The 21,052-nt window shown below is 34.5% G+C and overlaps 1 protein-coding gene and 2 long non-coding RNA genes across 3 annotated transcripts; 2 read left to right on the top strand and 1 right to left on the bottom strand.

Annotated features, from left to right (window-relative positions):
- The first annotated feature begins 5,083 nt into the window (after window positions 1-5,083).
- On the top strand, window positions 5,084-6,821 carry LOC122275585. The gene is made up of 3 exons (XR_006228605.1): window positions 5,084-5,239; window positions 5,382-5,852; window positions 6,240-6,821. It is a non-coding gene; the product is annotated as an uncharacterized LOC122275585 (long non-coding RNA).
- A 2,015-nt stretch (window positions 6,822-8,836) lies between these two features.
- LOC122275200 lies at window positions 8,837-10,730 on the bottom strand. Its single transcript, XR_006228499.1, has 2 exons — window positions 10,454-10,730; window positions 8,837-10,392 (listed from the first exon to the last, which is right to left on the bottom strand). It is a non-coding gene; the product is annotated as an uncharacterized LOC122275200 (long non-coding RNA).
- A 5,170-nt stretch (window positions 10,731-15,900) lies between these two features.
- Window positions 15,901-19,039, top strand: LOC122276183. Its single transcript, XM_043085747.1, has 9 exons — window positions 15,901-16,058; window positions 17,138-17,213; window positions 17,300-17,365; window positions 17,460-17,557; window positions 17,646-17,683; window positions 17,836-17,923; window positions 18,014-18,364; window positions 18,470-18,535; window positions 18,635-19,039. The coding sequence occupies exons 2-9, from the start codon at window positions 17,153-17,155 to the stop codon at window positions 18,785-18,787; spliced, it is 921 nt and encodes a 306-aa protein (XP_042941681.1). The 5' UTR covers window positions 15,901-16,058; window positions 17,138-17,152; the 3' UTR covers window positions 18,788-19,039.
- The last annotated feature ends 2,013 nt before the right edge of the window (window positions 19,040-21,052 follow it).

Below are 21,052 nucleotides of genomic sequence, written 5' to 3'. Positions count from 1 at the left end.
TATGTCCCTTCTGAGACAACCCTAACAATCAATGTGATATATCACGAAATATTTCAATTCCTATCATGTAAGTTGTCTCACCTATATCTTTCATTTCAAAGTTCATAGAAAGAAATCTCTTATTTTCGTTCAGTAAACCAAGATCATTACTGGCAAACAATATATTGCCAACGTACAGAATCAAGACAATAAACTTGCTCACACTGACCTTTAGATATATACACCGATCAACAGTATTTTCCTTAAATCCAAAGGACATGATGGTATCATTAAGCTTAAGATACCATTGTCTGGAAACTTGTTTAAGTCCATAAATTGACTTCTTTAATTTGCATACCATATGCTCATTTTTTTTAATCAAGAAACCTTTAGGTTGATCCATATAAACTTCTTCATCTAAATTCTCATTCAAAAAAGTAATTTTCAATCCATTTGGTGTAACTCCAAATTAAAATGAGTCATCAGAGCCATTATGATCCTAAGAGAGTCATTCTTCAATACAGGAGAGAACGTCTCTTTGCAATCAATACCTCCCTTTTGAGTGAAACATTTTGCAACAAGTCTAGCTTTATATTGTTCAATATTACCATTGCAGTCTCATTTGGTCTTAAAGGCCCACTTACACCCAACTATATTAAAACCTTCAGGCAATCAACCATGTCCCAAACTTCATTTTGTTCCATTGATTTTAACTCATCATTTATAACATTAATCCACTTTTCAAAATCAATACTTTCAATGGCTTGTGAAAATGAAACTAGATCTTTACTTATCCCTAAATCATAATTAGATTATTGAAGATATACCAAATAATCATTTGAAATAGCTAATCTCATTTCTCTTTGAGATCTTCTTAATACTATTCCTTGTGATTGTTTTGCAGTTAGTTCATTAATGACTTCTCATTATGGAGTGACTGATCACTAGATCGTTGTTCAATGTTATCATAATGTTCGACAACTGGAGAAACAACAATTTCCGTTGAAGTTATGGGTATCAGGATAGGCACCTGAACTTCTTCAATGACCATATTACGTGATACATCACTTCTACTAATTTCACCATTCTCAAGGAATCTAGCATTTCCAGTTTCAACAATTCCCGTAATATGGTTAGGACAGTAAAATCTATACCCTTTGGACTTTTTTGGATAACCAATAAAATACCCGCTTACAGTTCTAGAATTTAACTTTTTTTTTATATGTAGATTACAAAGCCTAGCCTATGCTAGACAATCCCAAATATGAAAGTGTCTCAAACTCTAGCTATTTCCTTCTCATCCACAATTCAAAATGAGTCTTTTGAACTGCCTTATTAGGAACCTAGTTAAGCAAATAAACGACTGTCTTAAGGACCTTCATCCATAATGAAATGGGTATTGATGAGTTACTTAACATACTCCTAACCATTTCCATAAGAGTGCGATTACGCCTTTCAGCCACACCATTCTACTGAGGCGTACTAGGCATTGTGTATTGTGTACAAATACCATGCTCTTCTATGAATTTAGGAAACGGTTCTGGACATTGTCTTATTCCGTCATACCTTCCTTAATACTCACCACCTCTATGAAAGTGAAAAATCATCGATGAAAGTGATAAAGTACTTTTCTCCACCAAAAGATGTTGAGTCAAAAGGTCCACATATATCAGTATGGACAATCTCCAAAAGTTTTTCACTTCTTGTGGCACCTTTCTTTGTATGTTTGGTTTGCTTTCCTTTAATGCAATCCACACATACATCAAAATCAGTAAAATCAAGATTTGAAAGAATCTCATCTTTTACCAATCTCTCCATTCTTTCTCTGGATATATGACCCAGTCTTTTATGCCACAAGAAAGAAGAATTCTCATTAACTCTGCTATGTTTAGTTCCAACATCATGATGCAGGGTGAGGAGTGTTTTAGCAAAGTTTTGTTAAGATCAAATCTATATAACCCCTCAGATAAAACACCAGAACCAACAAATAAGTCATTTCTCAACAAACAAAAACCCTTATATTCAAAATACAAAGCATAACCTTTGTAATCAAGTCTTGACATCAAAATTAAATTTCTATAAATAATAGGAACATAAAGAATATCAAATATGTGCAAACAGTGGCCTGACTCTAAAAACAAATGTAAAGTTCCAACACAAACAACTAGTACTTAAATCCCAAGACTATAAAATGCTAATTTTCCTTTATGTTTTGGATCGAAAGGTATCCCTGCATCGAGTTTAAAACATGAATAGTAGAACCAGAGTCAATCCACCATTTATTAAAATAAACTTATGTAATATTTGATTTGAAACATACATAAGCCAATAGCTTACCCTTCTTCTCGAACCATAGCTTACCCTTCTTCTCGAACCAACCTCTACATTTCAGGCAATTTTTCTTTAAATGCCCATAGTTATGACAGAAATAGCATTTCGATCCATTATGTTCCCTCTTGCGAGCCCCATTGACATGAAAAGGTCCCGCAACCTTCCATGAATCTTTCTTGAAACTCTTCTTCAGTTTCTTTCTTTTGCTTCCAACTCCATAACTCATAACATTAACTGAATGTTGTCCTTGTTGCCTAAGCCTTGCCTCTTCTTGAATTAACATACTCGCATTCCACTTTTTCTTAACACTGTTATAGTGAATCTGAAATGGCCCATACTGAATAGGTAAGGAATTCAGAATGAACTGAACAATGAAACTTTCATCAACATTCATACCCAAAGATTTGAGTCTAGCAGCTAGAGTGGTCATTTCAAGGACATGCTCATTCATCCCATGGCTACCATCAAATTTCATGGTGGTAAGTTTAGTTATTAATCTCCCTCCAAGGGACTTGTCCGCTGAAGAAACCGATCTTTCACAGCCTTGAAATATCCCTTTACATTTTCAATTTGAGGAAGCATTGACTTAATATTGTTCGTAATACACATTCGTATAAACATGATGCTCAATATGTTCGATCTTTCCCATGACTTAGACAAAGCTTGCTGCTCCGAATTGCTTGTTTCAGTAATAACAGCCGATTTGTCAATTAGCAGTGCTAAGTCAAAATTCAAAATACCAAGGTGAAACTAGATCTGTTTCTTCGAGTCAGAGAAATTAGTTCCATTAAATATCGAAACAAAAGAGGCTAGTGAATGAAGTGAAACAGGAATTCACACTGCAATAAAATCATCACAAAATTAATGCTTTGAGAAAATCACTTCCATTAGTAATATTGCGTTCAATTTTTGGATTAACTAATGCAATATGCTAATATTCAAATTTAATGATGATTTTCACTCACCTAGGCATAACTGATAACTCTTCAAAGTTTGATTGGTTTGTCACCCTTGGGCATCTCTTCCAGTCTCACTATCATTTTATTAGTTATCCTAATTAATTTAATGACTACTTGAAAGTTGGTGCACCTTTAGTTCAAACCATAATAATCAAATAAATATTCCATAATAATTTTGTAAAGTCATAATTCAATTCAATATTTATAAATTTTCCCATCAAGATCACTTTGGTGACAACATACTAACCATAATATAAATATTGATTGATAAATAACCAAGCAAAAATCTGTCCACATTCAAAACAGATAAATAATATCCCAGAATAAAATATTTATCTTGAAAGAGAATAGCTCAATTGGTAGGCATGCATTGTTTTGAGCACTATGTTCTGAGTTCAAAACCCTCTACTAGCATTCTCTTTTAATTTTCTCAATTACATGCAAAATCTAGCCTTATAACAGTTCAGCCCATGCATGCATAAATACAATTATTAACCCAATAAAAGTGAGCCCATAACATAGCCACCATTGCTAATTTACTATCATAAAACATGTAAGCGGCTCATACGAAATCAAACAAAAAAAAAAAAAATAAAAATGGTCTACATGCATTAAACCATATGGCCCAACAAATGCTCACCAAAAAGTAATCATTTAGACAAAATAGTAAGCCCAATAAAACAAAGAAGATGGCTAGCAAATGTCATGACTCGAAATAATTAATGGAACATTTATGCCAATAATTCGACAGTTTGAATTGTGAGTAAATGAAACCATTATGCAACCAACAAATTCGAAATCAACTTATATGAAATCAAACCGAAACATGCTAATAAATATCCACATGGAATCATGATATTCCAATAGCGTAAAATCCCAATAAATCCGGCCACTATATGCTTTCATCAAGCTTTCATTAAATCCGGCAAACATCATATATAGGAATTTTCGGAATCAGTGAACAATGAGTTCCAACACTATGAACATAAAACATTACACATAAAACAATAGCGTGATCAAAAAATAGTAATGAAATCAATCTCCATATTAAATAAATAAATAAAATAAAATAAAAAATCAACTATCATGAAAATCACATAATCATCTTTTATATAGAAATAAATATTTCATAAAACATATTAAAATCAGCTGTAATGAGATATTGTCCTTGAAGAAAGCTTGTAGAAATTATATCTTACACTTAACCCATTTTCTTTGCTTCACTAGAACGTATGAGAAAATCTAATAAAATGAAAATGTCGGCAGAGAGAGACAAGTTCTTCGTACAAAAAAACAAACAGTTATCATACTTCCTATAAAAGTAGGTAGATAGGAAAATAAATTTTCCTATTATCTCTCACTAATTAAGTAACCGTTCATATCTTTTCCAAAGCCAATAATCATCTTATCTCATTAGGTCTAAATAATGTCCATATTACCCTTTCATGTTGGACATATTTTAACATTCTTTTGTGATCAAAAGAAGACTAGATCCCTTTGTTTCACTTAACTTCTTTAGATTTAGTTCATTGGAACGTTGCAACAAATTATAGTAGTGTAGCCTCGTGTAATATTTCAGAGAACTGTCAATTCCTGCAACAAAATTTATTTTACTTGCCGAGAAGATTTTTGGAACAATCATACATGTTTGGATAAAATGGGTGGGGTCAGCCAACCAATCTATCGCTAAACTTTCTTACACATTTTAAAAACGTTAAACTATTTGAATTAATTAAATTTAAAGAGAGAGAGAAAATAAATCTTTTAATACATGAGTTGATGCAGTTTTTTTTTTTTTTTTTTTAAGAAAATCTTTTAATTACATGAGAGAGGAAATCTTTTCAGAAAATATCATTTGATGCAGTTTTTGGCAACGATCTTACTTAGAATGCAGTTTTCTGCAACGATCTTATTTAGAGTAGTGAATATCTAATAGCATTGTGAAGTTCTTCAAATATTGAGCTAAATAGGTGAGTTTTTCATCACCAAAGAGAAAAGCAGTATGGTGAAGGCTGATGCCAACCTGGATGATAAATAGGTTATGTTTGGCAATGATGTAAACTTCTGATTGAGTCAATTAATTATGGCACTGTGGTTTTTCTCTTGGATCAGGTATTGTTGAGGAAGATCCTAACTGGAGCCCAGAATGACTTAGAGAAAGTGACCAAGACGACCTGTGCCCAAGTTGCAGTCTATGGTTTCGGAGATAAGGTGGGGTCTTCTTTCTTTTCCTCAAAGGGATGATGCATTTAAGATGACTAAAACCTGCAGCAGCAAGACTGGTTAGCTCGATATTTGACAGAGAAGTTACAGGATGGATGGCTAAGGTTTACAACAGTACTGATTAGCTGATAGTGGAGCACAAAGAGGCACGTATCCGAGATTGCAAAACTGTTTGTTTGAAAAGGAGGTCTTTCATCAAGGTGACTTGTGAGTATTAGGAGAGCGACCATTGAAGTCAAAAACGCCCACAGATTATGATAGGTTTAGGCAAGGGTTCCAAGAAAATAATGAGGCTAAGGGAACTACAAGGAACGGATCCAGGGAACTCAACAGTGCAGCTTCATCCCGCCTGCCCTCAAGGTAATGAGTAGATATTTCTGCCATTACACTAGGCGGTTGGGTGGGGCAAGGGTTTTGTAATTTGTCACACCAGATGCTTGTAAAATGAGAGGTGCTATTCATAATCCTTTTATCATTATCCTTTCCGCATCTCTTGACGTGGGATTATTAGCATCAAATGATAAAAGGATGATGAATATTATTTTCTTTTAAACTAGTTTGATTGTTGTCCTAATATCATGCGCATACTAGTTATGCCTATAGCGGATGCCCTGCTGGATGTAAGGGCTCAGGGCTTCTGGTCTGTTTTTTAATCTTCTGAAAATATTTGGTAAAGGCCATTTAGTAACTCATGGTGTATGAAATTTGGAATAGCGTGTGGTCACTATTGTTTTATTGTGAATGCAGGAGTGGACTCCTTTTTCCAGCGTGTGTGTGAAGGCATAGGTGATCACGCTGCCCACGTGCATTTCTTGTTACACTACATGACATGTTAAGGTCCCTAAAAAGTGATTGGTGTGGTCATTAAATTACTCTTAAATCAAACTCAACCGTACTGACTACAGAGAATATGTGGAGAGCAAATATGTGGTGCAGGCATATAATTCCATGCATAAAGGTCTCTGTCACACAAAATGGGGCCCTAAAAGGCGAAGCTGTGATTTTCTGTACAACCCAACAAAACTCACACTGCTTGTAATCCTATTTCGTCCTGGCCTCCAATTTTAGAATACTTCAGTCTTCATTGCATGATAATGTATCCTACTCATCAGGGGAGGGGAGGCTGCAAATGAAGTTGAGGACAGGTGGGTGTGTGTGAAGCTGAGTGGATTTTTGATGCAATGTAAATGTCTCTTTGGGTCATTGAATCTGACCACATTAATCTCTATTTTTGTTTTCTTTCTTTCTTTCTTTCTTTTTTTAATATTATCTGATTTTTTTAATATTGGGTTTTTAATGAGGGAGAATTATGTTTAGGACTCTTTTTTTGTCATTTTTTTAATACGCTTTTAATGACAAATGTACTGATTGATTCCTTCTAACCAGTTTTGGAAGCCGGTTTTCCCTCATATGACAGAAATGGTAGCCCAAAGTTGTCTAGGAAATAATTAGCATAATGATTTTTAGGATTTTTTAAGGGTTATGTATTAAGATTCAAGACTTTTCCTGTTAACAAATTTAAATCGGATGTAGTTTAGCTTATAATAAAATTGTTAAAACATGAGGTGGCTGCTTAAGTTTGGACGGTGTAAAAGCCAAGTCTCCCGACAACAGACGCACACTTAAGAAAAACATGCGAAAACTTTTTTCCTTAGTATGGTACTGCATTTATAGGTTGGATTCGATCCGATCTGTTTCTTGACGAAAACAAGGCAAAGAAGACAAAATCAACTCTTTCCAATACGCCAAGGAAGTCGAAAAGTAGTCTGATGATCAGATCAAGAAAGGTCAACACATGATGAAATTATGGAATGAGTTTGGCAATTGAGCTAGCTGTCGGCAATTAATGGCAGCAACCATTCATTGAAGGAGTTCAGCAGTACTGAACAAAAGAGTTTTAGATATTTTAATTTGTTGAGGCTGCGAAAGCTTTGCATGAATTTCAAAGCTGCATGTATGCATGTACCAGCAGAAACTACTATAAATTTATAAGGAGTTGTAGTTGATGATGGACATTGGACGCTGATCAGGAAAGTTGACAAGGAAAGATAGGAACAAGTTTCAACAAATTAGGAGATCAGCCTCTGAGGGGTGACAAGATGATTAATTGGATTAGGCTGGAAGAATTCGACTGTGATACTCCACCTTGCCCTCGAGGACGAGCAATTTAAAGGGGTCAAAATCATGTTATGGATATAATAATTAGCCATTTATTATTTATAGCAACTTCTGCTAGTATTTGTTGGGCGTTGCTAAGGGAGAGGGAGTACACTTTGTTTAGACATTAATTCTACATGTTTGAATCGTGATAGTTGAATATTAATATATATATATATATATATATATATATAAAAATGTGTGTGTGTGAATCTTTTGTTAGCCTTTAGAGGAATTTGATTCATTCCGAATTCTTTAATTCGGTTGGGTTCGCACCATGTCATTATAATTAAATGGGTCAATTATCTTGACTCAAACACTACAGTACACACCTATCTCACAAATTAATCTGACACGATTCATTTATGTATCTATTCACAACGCGATGTATTTAACCCTTAAAAATAAATAAGAGGATTGTTATAACCACAAAGAGATTATACAAAAGCAATCACACAAACTGACGTGATTTTATATGATTCGTTAAATCTACTTGACAATAAAATAAATTTACAATCTAACGAATCACATAAAACAACGTACGTTAATTTGTAGGATTACTTTTATGTAATCCATTTGTAACTAAAATATTTCTCAATAAATAATATTCACAAACACTCAATAACTCCTAACGTTGGAAGACATGGCAAAAGATATACAAGAGGATTTCAACAAAAGGTACTTTAAATGAGTGTCATGCAGCTTGTCAATTCACAATTAATTCAATTTTCAACCAAAACTCAAGTGACGATTTCTCAGTTCATTAGGTTCTTTGGGTTACCCGAGTAATCAAAATGTCTTTTTTTCTTATGGGGTCACTCGGGTAGTCTATGAATTGGCCTAACATTATCTCAATTATTAATCGGATTAGATCGAGTCGACCTGAATTATTCCGAATCTAATTATGTATATCGATGCTAATCTTTATCTTCACATGTCGTAACCGTATGGATTATGCTGGTTTATTAAAAATTGTCAATCCAAAGATCTTCATTAATGAACTTGTAAATTTTTATACTTATCCATTGCCGGCCAGCTCAAAACGGTAAATGTTGTATAAATAGCTTTTGTTGATGGAGATCACTATTTTACTTTTCGAAGTTAGACCAAATTTAGAAAGTAAAGTAAATATATAGAAGAAACCAAGATTTTGTTCTTACCTAGCTAGTCACCGAACACATTCTCGATCGTTACAATTCCAATTCACCAACTTCCATAATTATCAAAGGGAACAGAGGTGACCAGCGTCTTTTAAGCACAGTACTTAAAATTGGTTGGATGCTGACTCTACGTACATGTGCGTGCCAACTTACTTTTTTTTTTTTTTATGGGAAAATGCATCTGCATTCATTCATAATCGAAGTTACAACTGTGACTTATCAATACAGGAGAACCAAACTATAAGTCAACTAACGCAACTGCTCAGGAGCTTCCCCATCAACAAATTTCTTTGTGACGGACATTGTCTAAACTTCTACACCTTCTCTCCTGACAACAGTCAAAAGAGAAAGCGCTCTGTCAAAACCAGAGCTGAAACAACCTTCCTTCCGAAAAAGAAAGGTACACACCGCTCCATCCTCCCAAGGAGAAAGAGAATAACCAAACTCTCACCTCCCAAAGAGGAAGAGTACTAACACCTACCTTCCTCCAAAAGAGGAGTAGGACAAACACCCACATTCCTCCAAAAGAGGAGTGGGACAGAAGCCTATTTTATTATTTATAAAAAACTAAAGCAGATTTACTACAAAATAAAACTAAGGGGCTGGAAAAACAAAAAGGCCCAACCTGAACTAAAGGCCCAACCTGAACTAAAGGCCCTACCCGAGCTAAAGATCCAGCCCGTAGGACCATGGGGGCCCAACCCTATTAGGGTTTCATCTCAACACAAGCCACCGCCGCCCATCTTCCTCCCCACAAGCCTCTGCATCCTTCCCCCGCCCGGCTCCTGCTCAGCCCTTCATCCCTACAGGTTTCGACAGAAAGTTCTTTTGCCGCTCCGTGGAGGATGCGGCGTACTCCCTGCACAAGGATTACATCACCGTCTCCGTCGCCTGGCCACAACCACCAAAATACTTCAGCTAGACTAAACGGACACAGAGCCAAATCCAAAACCACACAGAGACGAAAAAACCGAGGCTTATTCCCAACCCCCAATCAAAACACCAGATCTAAACAGATCTAACAACCAAAAACGCAAATAAAGAAGAACTTAGAAAAACCATCTAACACTGCGACACCCGGTTTCCGCCACCAACCAAAAGAGTAACCACCATGAGAAGCATCCGGACTCCACCCCAACCCCTTTAAAACCTCCATGCAGCTCGGCTTACAACCCGAAAACCAACCCTCTGTTTTCCATGGATAAAACAGAGATCCTTAACCCAGCGGGAAGCACCCCAAGCCAACAAGCAAAAACATCATCTCCAGGAGCAAGTCACCCGATTCAAACTCAGGTTGTAACCCTCTGAGGAACATCCCACAGAAGACTATACAAAACAGTCAGGGATCTCGCCCAAAAACGAAACCGAGAACCTCCACCCCAAAAGAAAACCTCTCCGCCCAGCTGGGTGTAAAAAAAGAAGTAAAGGTCTCGGGTCACAGCCTCTGGTGGAGGCCTCTGGAGCCGATCTTATTTCAGGAAGAAAAGCATTGAAAAACAGAAATGAAAACAGAAAAGGTTGGGGGGGAGGGAGGGAGGAGCCGAAGCTCCACCTCCCTCGGACGGTTACCTAATTTCTTTTACCTAGAGAGAGGATAGAACGGCGGCTCCTCCCTCCCTCGGACGGTTACCTAATTTCTTTTACCTAGAGAGAGGATAGAACGGCTTACCCATTCTTGGCTAGCAGTTGTAGACCTCTTTACTAGGTGAATTTTCTACGTGCCAACTTACTTGTGATGGAATGATGGGACTGAATTTTGTTTGGCAATGGGGTCAGTCATTCAGCACGCAAGCTTTAAAATCATTCTGGCCAAATTTCACCTTCTTTTGAGAGTAAAAGCTTGCCCATGATATCAAGCATTATTGGCCTCCTTGCTGTAAAGCAAACAAAGGAATAGTCTTAAAGAGTAACTAATATTTGACAATCATTTGTGTGGTTATTGAATTTGTCGATTAGGATTGGGATAAAAGCCTTAGGTTTGGAAGTATGTTCTTTTTAGATCTATGGTTCCAATTTTTCTAGATACAAAAAATCTCTAGATATTATAGTATTGGAGGATTTTTTTCTTTGAATTATTTTTATAAAAACTTCCTTATCAAGAGCATGTGCACTCTGAAATTAGTCGGAATATTGTCTCAAACATCTAGTGCCAATAAAAATATTCTTTAGTGTCCAATTATCATCGAGGAGAAGTGATGGTAGGACATGGTTGAATGTTTCTACTCCAAAAGAAAAATGCTCTATAATATATAATTATCTTACGTATTTTAATAGGAGTGAGTTGATATGGTAGTGTATAACAACGCTTAAATTTGTTAATTATTGTTAACAATATTCTTCTAAATGGTTGATAAATAATATTATATTAACGTAATGTAACGAGAATAAGATCATGAGAGTGCAATCAATGTATAGGATAATTCACGTGCGAGAAACGAAGCCAAGCTTCAAAGTTGCCAACGATACTTATCTTACAATAATAGTGAGGCTGTCCTTCAATAATAGTGAGGCTGTCCTTTTCTGTTGTCTTTTTATTAATCTTAGATGATGTTTGTTAAAAGGAGCCATTGTTTCATGCTTTATGTAGCAGCAAAATTGACAACACTTAAATGAAAAATTGACAACACTTGAATGCCAAATAAGTATATATATTGTCTAAATCATTTTTTTTTAACAAAAATTTTATATATATTCCCTTTTACGTATTTTTGTACATTCTATTAATATGATTGACTATGCCATTTTTTTAAAATTATTTTGATCAATCATATTAATAAAATATATAAAAAATATATAAAAATAATTATATATAACATAACTTTTTTTTATTTACAGAGAAGCGGAGATTTTCAAATAACAAAAATGGTAGAAACTCAAAAACCAGATACTATTTTAGAGCCAACCTGACTGGTTTGCCAGATCAGAGTGTACAATCTCCGATGGTGTAGCTTTCCTAGTGAGCCAACCCCGCCACTGATGAATCTGCAGGGGGGTTTTCCCAAAAAACAATTGCATCAGTATTGTAATAATAATAACAATAGTAATTGTATTTTATAGGAATATGATAATATATGGGTCATAGTCATAGCCAGCCCAGGCGTTTGAAAACTGAAATAATTGAGGGAAAGAGTTAGAAATGGTGCTTTCCCGGACTCAGCTAACCCACCTTACCACCATAATATTTTTATTTTCTTTCTCCAAAAACGTAACCATCTTTCCTTTAAATTATTGTGAACGAGAAAGAATGCTTAAACAAATTAGAATCTACATCCCCTTCATTCATCTATTTCCTTTTTATCTCATATAATTTTCCGCCCAAACATTTTTTTACATGATTTAAACAAAAAAAATGATGCTTGCAGTTATGAGTGTATAAGTATCGTATAATCATTTTAAAAAAAAAAAATAAATATAGAATCTATATGAAAAGAAAATTATTTTTTACAGCAGATCTCACTCTTTTTTAAAGAGACTGTATAATACGTACACACTTCACAACTATATGTAATATTAATCTTTGAATAAAAAAGACATACATAATATGTGAATTTCATGAAACACGACATATGGTGTACGTTGTCTATAGGCAATATGAAATTCAATGTTAAGTATTGTAATGTCGGTATCTTATTGTTTTGTCTATCTCTCTTCGAGTGGTAGAAAAGTACTTGCTCCAGAAAATTATTGGAATAACTTGGCCGGTGATCCCTTTTTTCCACAAGGTGGTCTCAGGGCTCCAATTATTTATTCCCAAGTATATAATATAATGAGAATCCAGTTGTGCTGTGGTCTACATTAGTAGGTTAGTCATTTTCACTATAATAGTGGGAAGTGGCTCCTTCTCTCTTATATGTGTACGTACATAAATGCATTCGCACATCTTCACAAGCGTGCAAGCAGCGTGGCAAAATTGACAGATCAAGCCAAGTAGCATCAACACGAGTTTGTCGATGACTTCACGTTTGTCGCATGAATAGATCTGGAACTCTCTTCGTAACCATGAGTTCTTTAAAACGCAACGACAAAATACGTGCATTAGTTAATTTATACATTAGCAAACACCTTGCTTGTTAAACAAGCATTAATATATCATTATTATATTGCAATGAAAACACCAACCCACAACATTGGAAAGAGTGGTCTTGACTCTTGAGTGCATATTTTGGTATTATATGCATATTGAATTGGCAAGTTGCTAGGATCTTAAGAAGCTGCTAGAAATGAAATTAGATCATTGATACGTATATATTTTATACTTGAGAAATCAGCTTCATTATTGTCGGTTCAACATTATGATATTTGGTAGATTTTTATTGATTTTGTGGATGTAATTGATCATTCTAAAAAGAGAGAAATTAGGTCCTGTTTAGAATTTAGATTCAACTGAAATCAATTCAATTTAGTCTAATTTTAAGTTAAGTCAAATATCTAAACACTCAGCTCTCAAATTATTAAACTTATTTCAATTCAAAACCTCTTTATATATAGGACTCACAACTTTTTTTAATTCAACATCTCTTTATATATACGGAATCTATAATTTTTTTCAACTTTCGATAAATACATTTAAACTGATAGGTCCTATAAAACTTACTCCACCATCTCAACTCATTACTATTCATAAAAAACTTAACTTAACTCTCATAGCGTGTTGCTTTAATTGAATAGAAAATAATTCAAAATACGGACCTAGGAAGAAAACAAACAAATAACAAATGAAGAGCTGTACCAACCAAGGGAGAAAAAAAGAAAAGAAAAAAAAATCATATTAATAATTGAATATTTGGCACCATGCAGAGAGTTTTGAAAGGCCAAAATATTCATCATTGAAAAATGTTAAAAAAATATTGACCAAGTGTTGAAATTAACCACCATCAACTTAAATTTATTTATTTTTAAGGTAATAAGTAATTCAAAGAGTAATAATCACAAAAAAAAATTATTTATATAAATAAATAATTAAATAAAAGATTTTGTCATTTAAAATGAGGCTAGCAATCAATTTAAAAATAACACAATTTAAGATGAAAGAAGATGAACATTTATCTTTTTTATAGCACATAGTTTCAAGATTTGAGAGGATATGTTATCATTTCGTCTTTGGACTGCCTTGGATGTTGAACTCTACTTAAAAAGCAAAATCAATGTTGACACGTTCCTTTGTTTGGTGAACCCCTGATCAATTACCAATTTATCACATTCTTTCTTTCTTTCTCTCTTTCTTTCTTTCACTTTTGTCCTCTATCACCCACACCTAGTAAGCCTCCTCTTCTTGGGCACATTAATGCTATTTTTATCCCTATAAAAAGGCTTGATCAAAAATATCATATGCTAGATGCCAATCTAGATCTACCATGTTTCCAGCTGTGTCCAGATGTATTAGGTTTGGAACCCATAGCTATTCATCTGAGGACCATAATGCCCCTCACTAGCTCTCTCCCTCTATTTCATCATCATTTGTTTTAAGGAAAATATTTTAGTCATAAAAAAATTATACAAATTTATAAACAGATGTAACTTGATATGGTATTTTAGATTATAAAGTTCATTTTATTATAAAGTATATTTAACGGATTTTATGAAATCACATAAATTTATAAATTTACTCTGTATAATCTTTCTACATATGTAGCAGTTCACTTGTTCTAATTCCTAAGTTGATTTGAAATTATTGCAACAAAGTTTCATGGGCTTTCTCTTAAATTATTTTTGCACAACTGTCTATTTTATAAAATGACTTTTCAACATGTCAAATAGGTCATATTCATCATAGGCATATATACCTTCTCTAGTCCCTTCTTGCTTGTTTGAAATATAATATTTTTCCCTTGTTGAATTTATTGTCCCCAATTTAAGCAATCGAGATAATTTATACAGCATATCACGTAATGGGTTTCTATTATATTTAAAGTTATTTTCAACGCAAGTTTTTCTACCTACGACCGTGGGATTAGAGATCTTCTTCAATTGCTGCAACTCATCTATATCACACGGTGGCCTCTTTGGACGTCGAAAACAATCGTTTAATTAGACTTCCAACTCTAACCACTATTAAAGTGGCCTCTTAGTATTTATTTTTTATTTTTAATCTTAAAAAAAAAAAAGAGAGATAGGGTGATCAGCATAGCAATTCTGCCTGATCAAGTATAACTATAGGAGCTCTTCCCCGCTATAAAATCCAATTTAAGCTATAGCTACTGTTTTAAGGGTAAATTTATCATCACAACATTTCCAAAATATCCATCTGATCCAAAGTCTCACCTCATTACTCAAAAATCAGACTTTATTACTACAAGTAATTTTAATTTACATCTTAATTTTTAACTTTAAAATTAAGAAATATCAGTTCATACCAACTAGACTACCATCTTGATAGTTAAAATAAAATAAGGAGTGGAATATAAAGACTTCCCAGTAGATCATCCATCTTAGTACTACTTTTGCTCAAGCATGCTTAATTGTGTGAAATTCTGATAGGATCCAGTTTATTAGCGCGGGTATACTCGCACTCCCTCTTAGTAGTATTATATAGTAGTTAATTGGTCAAGAATACTTGAAATCATTTGTGTTATATATTATGATTGTGGGACACCTAGCCTCCATCATTTGTAACTTGAATCATTTATATAATACAAATATCTTTGCCATGGGAGAAAAAATATATAAATAATGAGTTACACATTAATGATATTTTATGCCTAATAAATATTAACAAATAAAACGTGAATCTTCATTAATATAAACAATGATTGATCCCTATAAAATTTTAGAGAACCATCTCCAGGAAATTAAAAAAAAAAGGTTAAAAAAGTCATTTTTAATTGGAATTAGATTAAAAAAAAAAAAACAATGTGAACAGGCGTTGTACAGTTAGGCAAGACGGGAATTTTGTGTACACAGCCAATCGGTGTAGCAGAAGTACAATTTTACACGGTGTTTTGAACTTTGTGACCTTTGAAACAGTGGCTTTCCTGTCACTTTCTTAAATTATTTGTTTTGAATTTTAATTAATTAAACGTGGTTAAATAACTAAATTAATTAATTTTCAATTCAGAGAAGTGCTCAAGAAGCAACGGTTTCTGCCTATTTAAACCCACCTCTCCTCCCATTTCTTCCTCCTCCCACTTCCTCCTCCTTCCTGCATCACATTCTCTTTGCATTTCTCTCTTTGCCCTTCGCGAATACCCCCTCCTTTCCTTTTCGTTTTTTTTTTCCCCCTTTTCCTTCCTGTGATCATTTCGAGTTTTTGGTAAGTCTTTATTTGGACTCCGTGATGTTTTTCTTTTCTTGCATTTTAGTTTCCCCTGGCATTATCACAATGCATGAAAGCATATTCGATTTGGGTTCTGCGAATTTGGGTTACATGGTTTTGGTTTCTGGGGTCTTTGAATTCTGTAGCAATGAATGGTTATCTAGGCCATGTTGTCTTCTTTTGGTTAAAGAGCTTTGTTTTGTTTTGCTTTGCTTTGTTTTTTTGTCTTTGTGTTACTGTTCCAATTTCAGCGCTTTCAACTTTTGTTAATGCTGGGTTTTGTCTCGAAATCAAGGGGCAAAAAGTTTATACTTTGCTGCAAAGTGAACTACACTTTGATTTGCTTTGCAAGTGAACCCGTTTTAATCTATCTAACGTAATTAAAGGTTGGTTTTAGTTTTATTCCTATAACAGTTTTTTAGGCCCGACAAGTGATATTGTGATTCATTCATTGAAAAAAGAAATGTTTCGTTCAAGTTCCTTTTCTAATTTCCATATTCTTTTATATATCTTCGACTTTATGCAAATGAACAGTTGGAGTCTCGTAGAAGAAAGTGAACTAGTTTTTCGTTTCAATATGCAGCCTCTTTTTAGTTAGGCCGGAAGAGTTTGTGTCTTGTGAGTTGTATTTGGTTCTTAAAGGTAAAACACACGGTGGAAAGGGTTTGCTAAATCACATGAACTTTGTTCAGAGAACCCGATGGTGTATTTATGCCTTTGCGGCTTTGTCTTTGTTGGGCACAGCTAATATTTGTTGCCAGCTAGTTGTTTGATAATGGAACTTGAGCTTTTGGACGTTCCATTTAGGTTTTCTAACCACATAAAGTCGCTGGTCCCCCTGTTCTTGATTCAAGATGTACTAGTGGCTGTGGCTTGTTCATTCAGAAACTTTACAAATTCTTAACCTGAATAGACTTTTCTTCACATTGTGGTAATCTGCGTCAATAGGAGCCTTTAATTGGTTTAAAGCCAAGAAAGTTTGTCGTTTGAAACTCAAAATGAATTTGCATTTAAACTTTGGTGGGTTTAAGTTATCGTGGAGCTTAGTGTTCACTTGTTTTTGTTCTTTGCTCAAGGGCTTCTGATAAAAAATGGGATTCGAGGACTGCTACAGACAGGGTCAGAGGCCCAAATATGAATGCCTTCTGTTTGGTATGCTATTTTATACTGCAGATTTTGAGTGCTAGTCTCAATTGGCTCTTGGAATGATTTTGTGACTATATGTTCGAAACTTGCAGATCTGGATGACACTTTGTATCCTCTTAGTTCTGGTATTGCCGCAGCATGCCTCCAGAATATAAAAGGTAAGTCCAAAAGGTAGTTAATTTCTTCGATTTCTATCTTATACATGCCAATTATGCATTTCTAATGTGTATATGGATGATGCCCTTGTTGTAGATTATATGGTCGAAAAACTTGGCATAGATAAGAGCAAAATCCCTGACTTGTGCAACCTTCTGTACAAGAACTATGGAACAACAATGGCTGGTCTTAGGGTATGGATTTGATTGATTAAGAAATTTTATCATTGGAATAACCTGAGCATACCGATAAATTATGTTTTATGGGATTCTCTTTTTGCAGGCAATTGGCTATGATTTTGACTATGATGAATATCACAGGTATGGAAATTCCTCTTCTTTGGCTTTTTCTTGTCTCCCTTTCTTTTTACCTGTTGGTCTCTTGTGGTGTTGATCTTGAAGGATTGTCATCTTTTACTGTGCTTGTGTGCTCTTTATAAAGGTGATTGACCTTTCGCTTTCATCTGTAACAGTTTCGTTCATGGGAGATTACCATATGAGAACTTAAAACCCGACCCTGTTCTGAGAAGTCGTTTGCTGAGCCTGCCTTACCGTAAAGTTGTAAGTAACTGATTAACCAAATGGGTACCCTAGCAAAGGAAATAAGCGTGACTGTATTCTTATTGATCTTTCTTTCTGTTTTGCAAATAGATTTTCACAAATGCAGACAGAGTCCACGCAGCCAAAGTACTCCACAAGCTTGGATTAGAAGACTGTTTTGAGGGGATCATCTGCTTTGAGACTTTGAATCCCATTCACAAAAGTGCTGTTTCAGATGATGAAGATGACATTGAGTTTGTGGGATTAAACAATACTTCTGCTGCTAGTGCTGATGTTCCTTCCACAAACACTAGCAGTAGCTCTGATATATTTGACATCATTGGGCATTTTGCTCAGCCTAACCTTGGTTTGGCATTACCAAAATCACCCATTGTCTGCAAACCATCAGAAGATGCCATAGAAAAAGCTCTCAAAATAGCCAACATAAATGCTCAGAGAACTGTAAGAAGATTATCTTTAAGAACTTCAGGATCATCTTTTGACTTTCTTTCGATGATGAACTCTTTACTAACATTTCCTTTATCATTGATATGCTTGCTCTTTCAGTTGTTCTTTGAGGACAGTGTTCGAAACATACAAGCTGGAAAACGTGTGGGTCTTCATACTGTGTTGGTATGTCATTGGGAATTCTCTACCCTTAACAAGATGACTCTTTGCTTTGTTGTTATAACAACTAACCCCATATCCTATTGTGTCAACTCTGTTTTGCAGGTTGGCAATTCCCAGAGAGTTAAAGGTGCAGATTACGCTTTAGAAAGCATCCACAACATTAGGGAAGCAATACCAGAGCTCTTGGAGGCTGAGATGAAATCAGAAGTTGCCTACCCTGGCAAGGTTGCAGTGGAGACTTCTGTGACAGCTTAGTTCATAGTTTATCACCAATATGACAAATTAAAGAGATCATGTATTTGGGATCCTAACCTTCCCATGCCCCAATATCATGATTCTGTAGATGATGTAGGTGTTTCTTTCTGATTAATTATTTTATCCCCCACAAATTGTCATTTTCTTTTGGCTCCAACTCAGTGTTCACTCCCTGTGTTTCAATGGACATCTTTGTCACTGGAGTCATAATCAACATGCAAACACAGAACAAAAGGTTGGGGTGTCGTGCTACTTTGTGTCTTATAATTTAACATGCAAGACTGGGAATACTTCGACCTTTACTAATGTGAAAGAGATGCACAAGTATAATACCATGAAATACACGCTAACCATCGTTAAGCAGAGTACTTTGACTCGTTTAATCATTTCGTAATACGACGGAGTAGAATGACTAATACTGTTATTTATCCTGAATTTGAAGGACGCAATGTCAAGCAAATTGCGTATGATATTCAATGTACAAGACCTGGTATTGCTTTGATAGTTAATTAATTAATGCAAAGAGTTGTACAAGTTATCGAAGTCATATACCGCATACGTACACACAATTAGTAGGAGGAATACGACTTGTCTACAAAAGAGAAAAAAGCTTTGTCAATACGATAGACTGGAATATTGTCATGGTGAATCACAGATATGGAGGAAAGATCAATAGGATAGACTAGAATAAGAATATTGTGATTTTAGGAGAAGCTGGCCTACTGTTTGCAAATTGCATCAATGAATGCAAGAAAGTGGGCCCATTCATCATTAGACGTTGATTTTACATTATATGTTTTGAGTTGGCACAAGTTGCTGGGACATTACTACAAAGGCATATCAAAATGTTTATGGCATGGGACTGCTGCGGCAAAGGAGTTTGCGTGAGTTGAAATAGAATATTGAGATGAGATGAGATAGTTTTAGATGAAAGTTAAATAAAATATTGTTAAAATATTATTTTTAATATTATTATTATTTTAAAATTTGAAAAAGTTGAATTGTTTATTATATTTTGTGTGCGAATTTGAAAAAATTGTAATAATGAGATGAGATGAGTTAAAAGTGTTTTCTTAATTCAAACGGCTTAGGATGCTGCTAGAGCCACCGATAAAAAGGTACCAATTCAGTACTCACAGTATAGATTATTTTTCTTTTTTTTTTCTAAATCATTTGTGTCAGTTTTTTTTAATATTAAAAAATAAATACAATTTTTTTTTTTAAAAAAAAAAAACACTGGTCGGTACATTTTGTCAATAGGAATATCAGTTTCCATAAAATAAATAAAATCCAATAATGTTCTTGCCATAATTTTTTTTCCCAATTTGCACTTAAATTACTGAAATTAAATTACACCCTAAGTTTTAAATTTGCAAGCTATCAAGATTTGATTGTTTAACTAACTTCGATAAAAACGTTGGCAATTCCATTGGCACGTTTGATGAATGGGCCCATCACGTGGATGCAGAGCCACGAGTAGCCTAGAACAAAAGGAACGGAGCAGATTCCTTAATTTTGAAGGCCCAAAATTTGTGGGCCTTCAGAGTCAACCATAGTACTGCCCATTACCCTTTCAGACCTAGCGTGTTGGTTGGACGGGCCTTGATTTTTTATAATCAAGTTAAAATATATTAATTATTTTTTATACTAATGGTTAAAGATAACATCTTTAATTTAATTTTATCTCTAATACTAATTAACGTGACAGACTTTTATATATATATATATTTTTTGTTACAATAGAAGACGAACAAGCATGCATCGGTGGTGCTTTCTTTAATGTGTGTGTTCACCACCGACACCGACAGCTTTTTATTATTGTTACAAATCATGAATTGATTGATTTGTGGAAGTGGGAAAAAACTATGGTGAGAATGACAAACAACTAAAATTTAGGTGCATTGATTGTGTAAATAACTAAACTATAGGTGCATTGATTAAGTATTTGTTAGTATAGTTCAACAATCTAGACTTAGAGTAGAGCTTGAAATTATGAACCATCTTTATTGAAAAGTAAACGCAATTAATATGTGAGAAAACCTTCCCACCAGTCAGTTTGATTTTTCTCAAATAATAGCCCTCCAATGAATGTTTGTCACGTTGGGCTCCCACTTCTCAACCCATATGCCTGCATAATAGCTTATAAGCAAGCTGAAAAAATTAAAATTTCCCTCGAACCCCCCCTACCTTCTCCCTCTCCCGCTGACCCTCATCCTCTCCCAGTGCAAAAATCGTCGGCCAACTCCTTCTATTTAGAACAAATGG

Source organism: Carya illinoinensis, chromosome 9 (assembly GCF_018687715.1).
Source record: "Carya illinoinensis cultivar Pawnee chromosome 9, C.illinoinensisPawnee_v1, whole genome shotgun sequence".
Taxonomy (NCBI): domain Eukaryota; kingdom Viridiplantae; phylum Streptophyta; class Magnoliopsida; order Fagales; family Juglandaceae; genus Carya; species Carya illinoinensis.
This window is presented reverse-complemented; position numbering and strand designations above follow the sequence as displayed.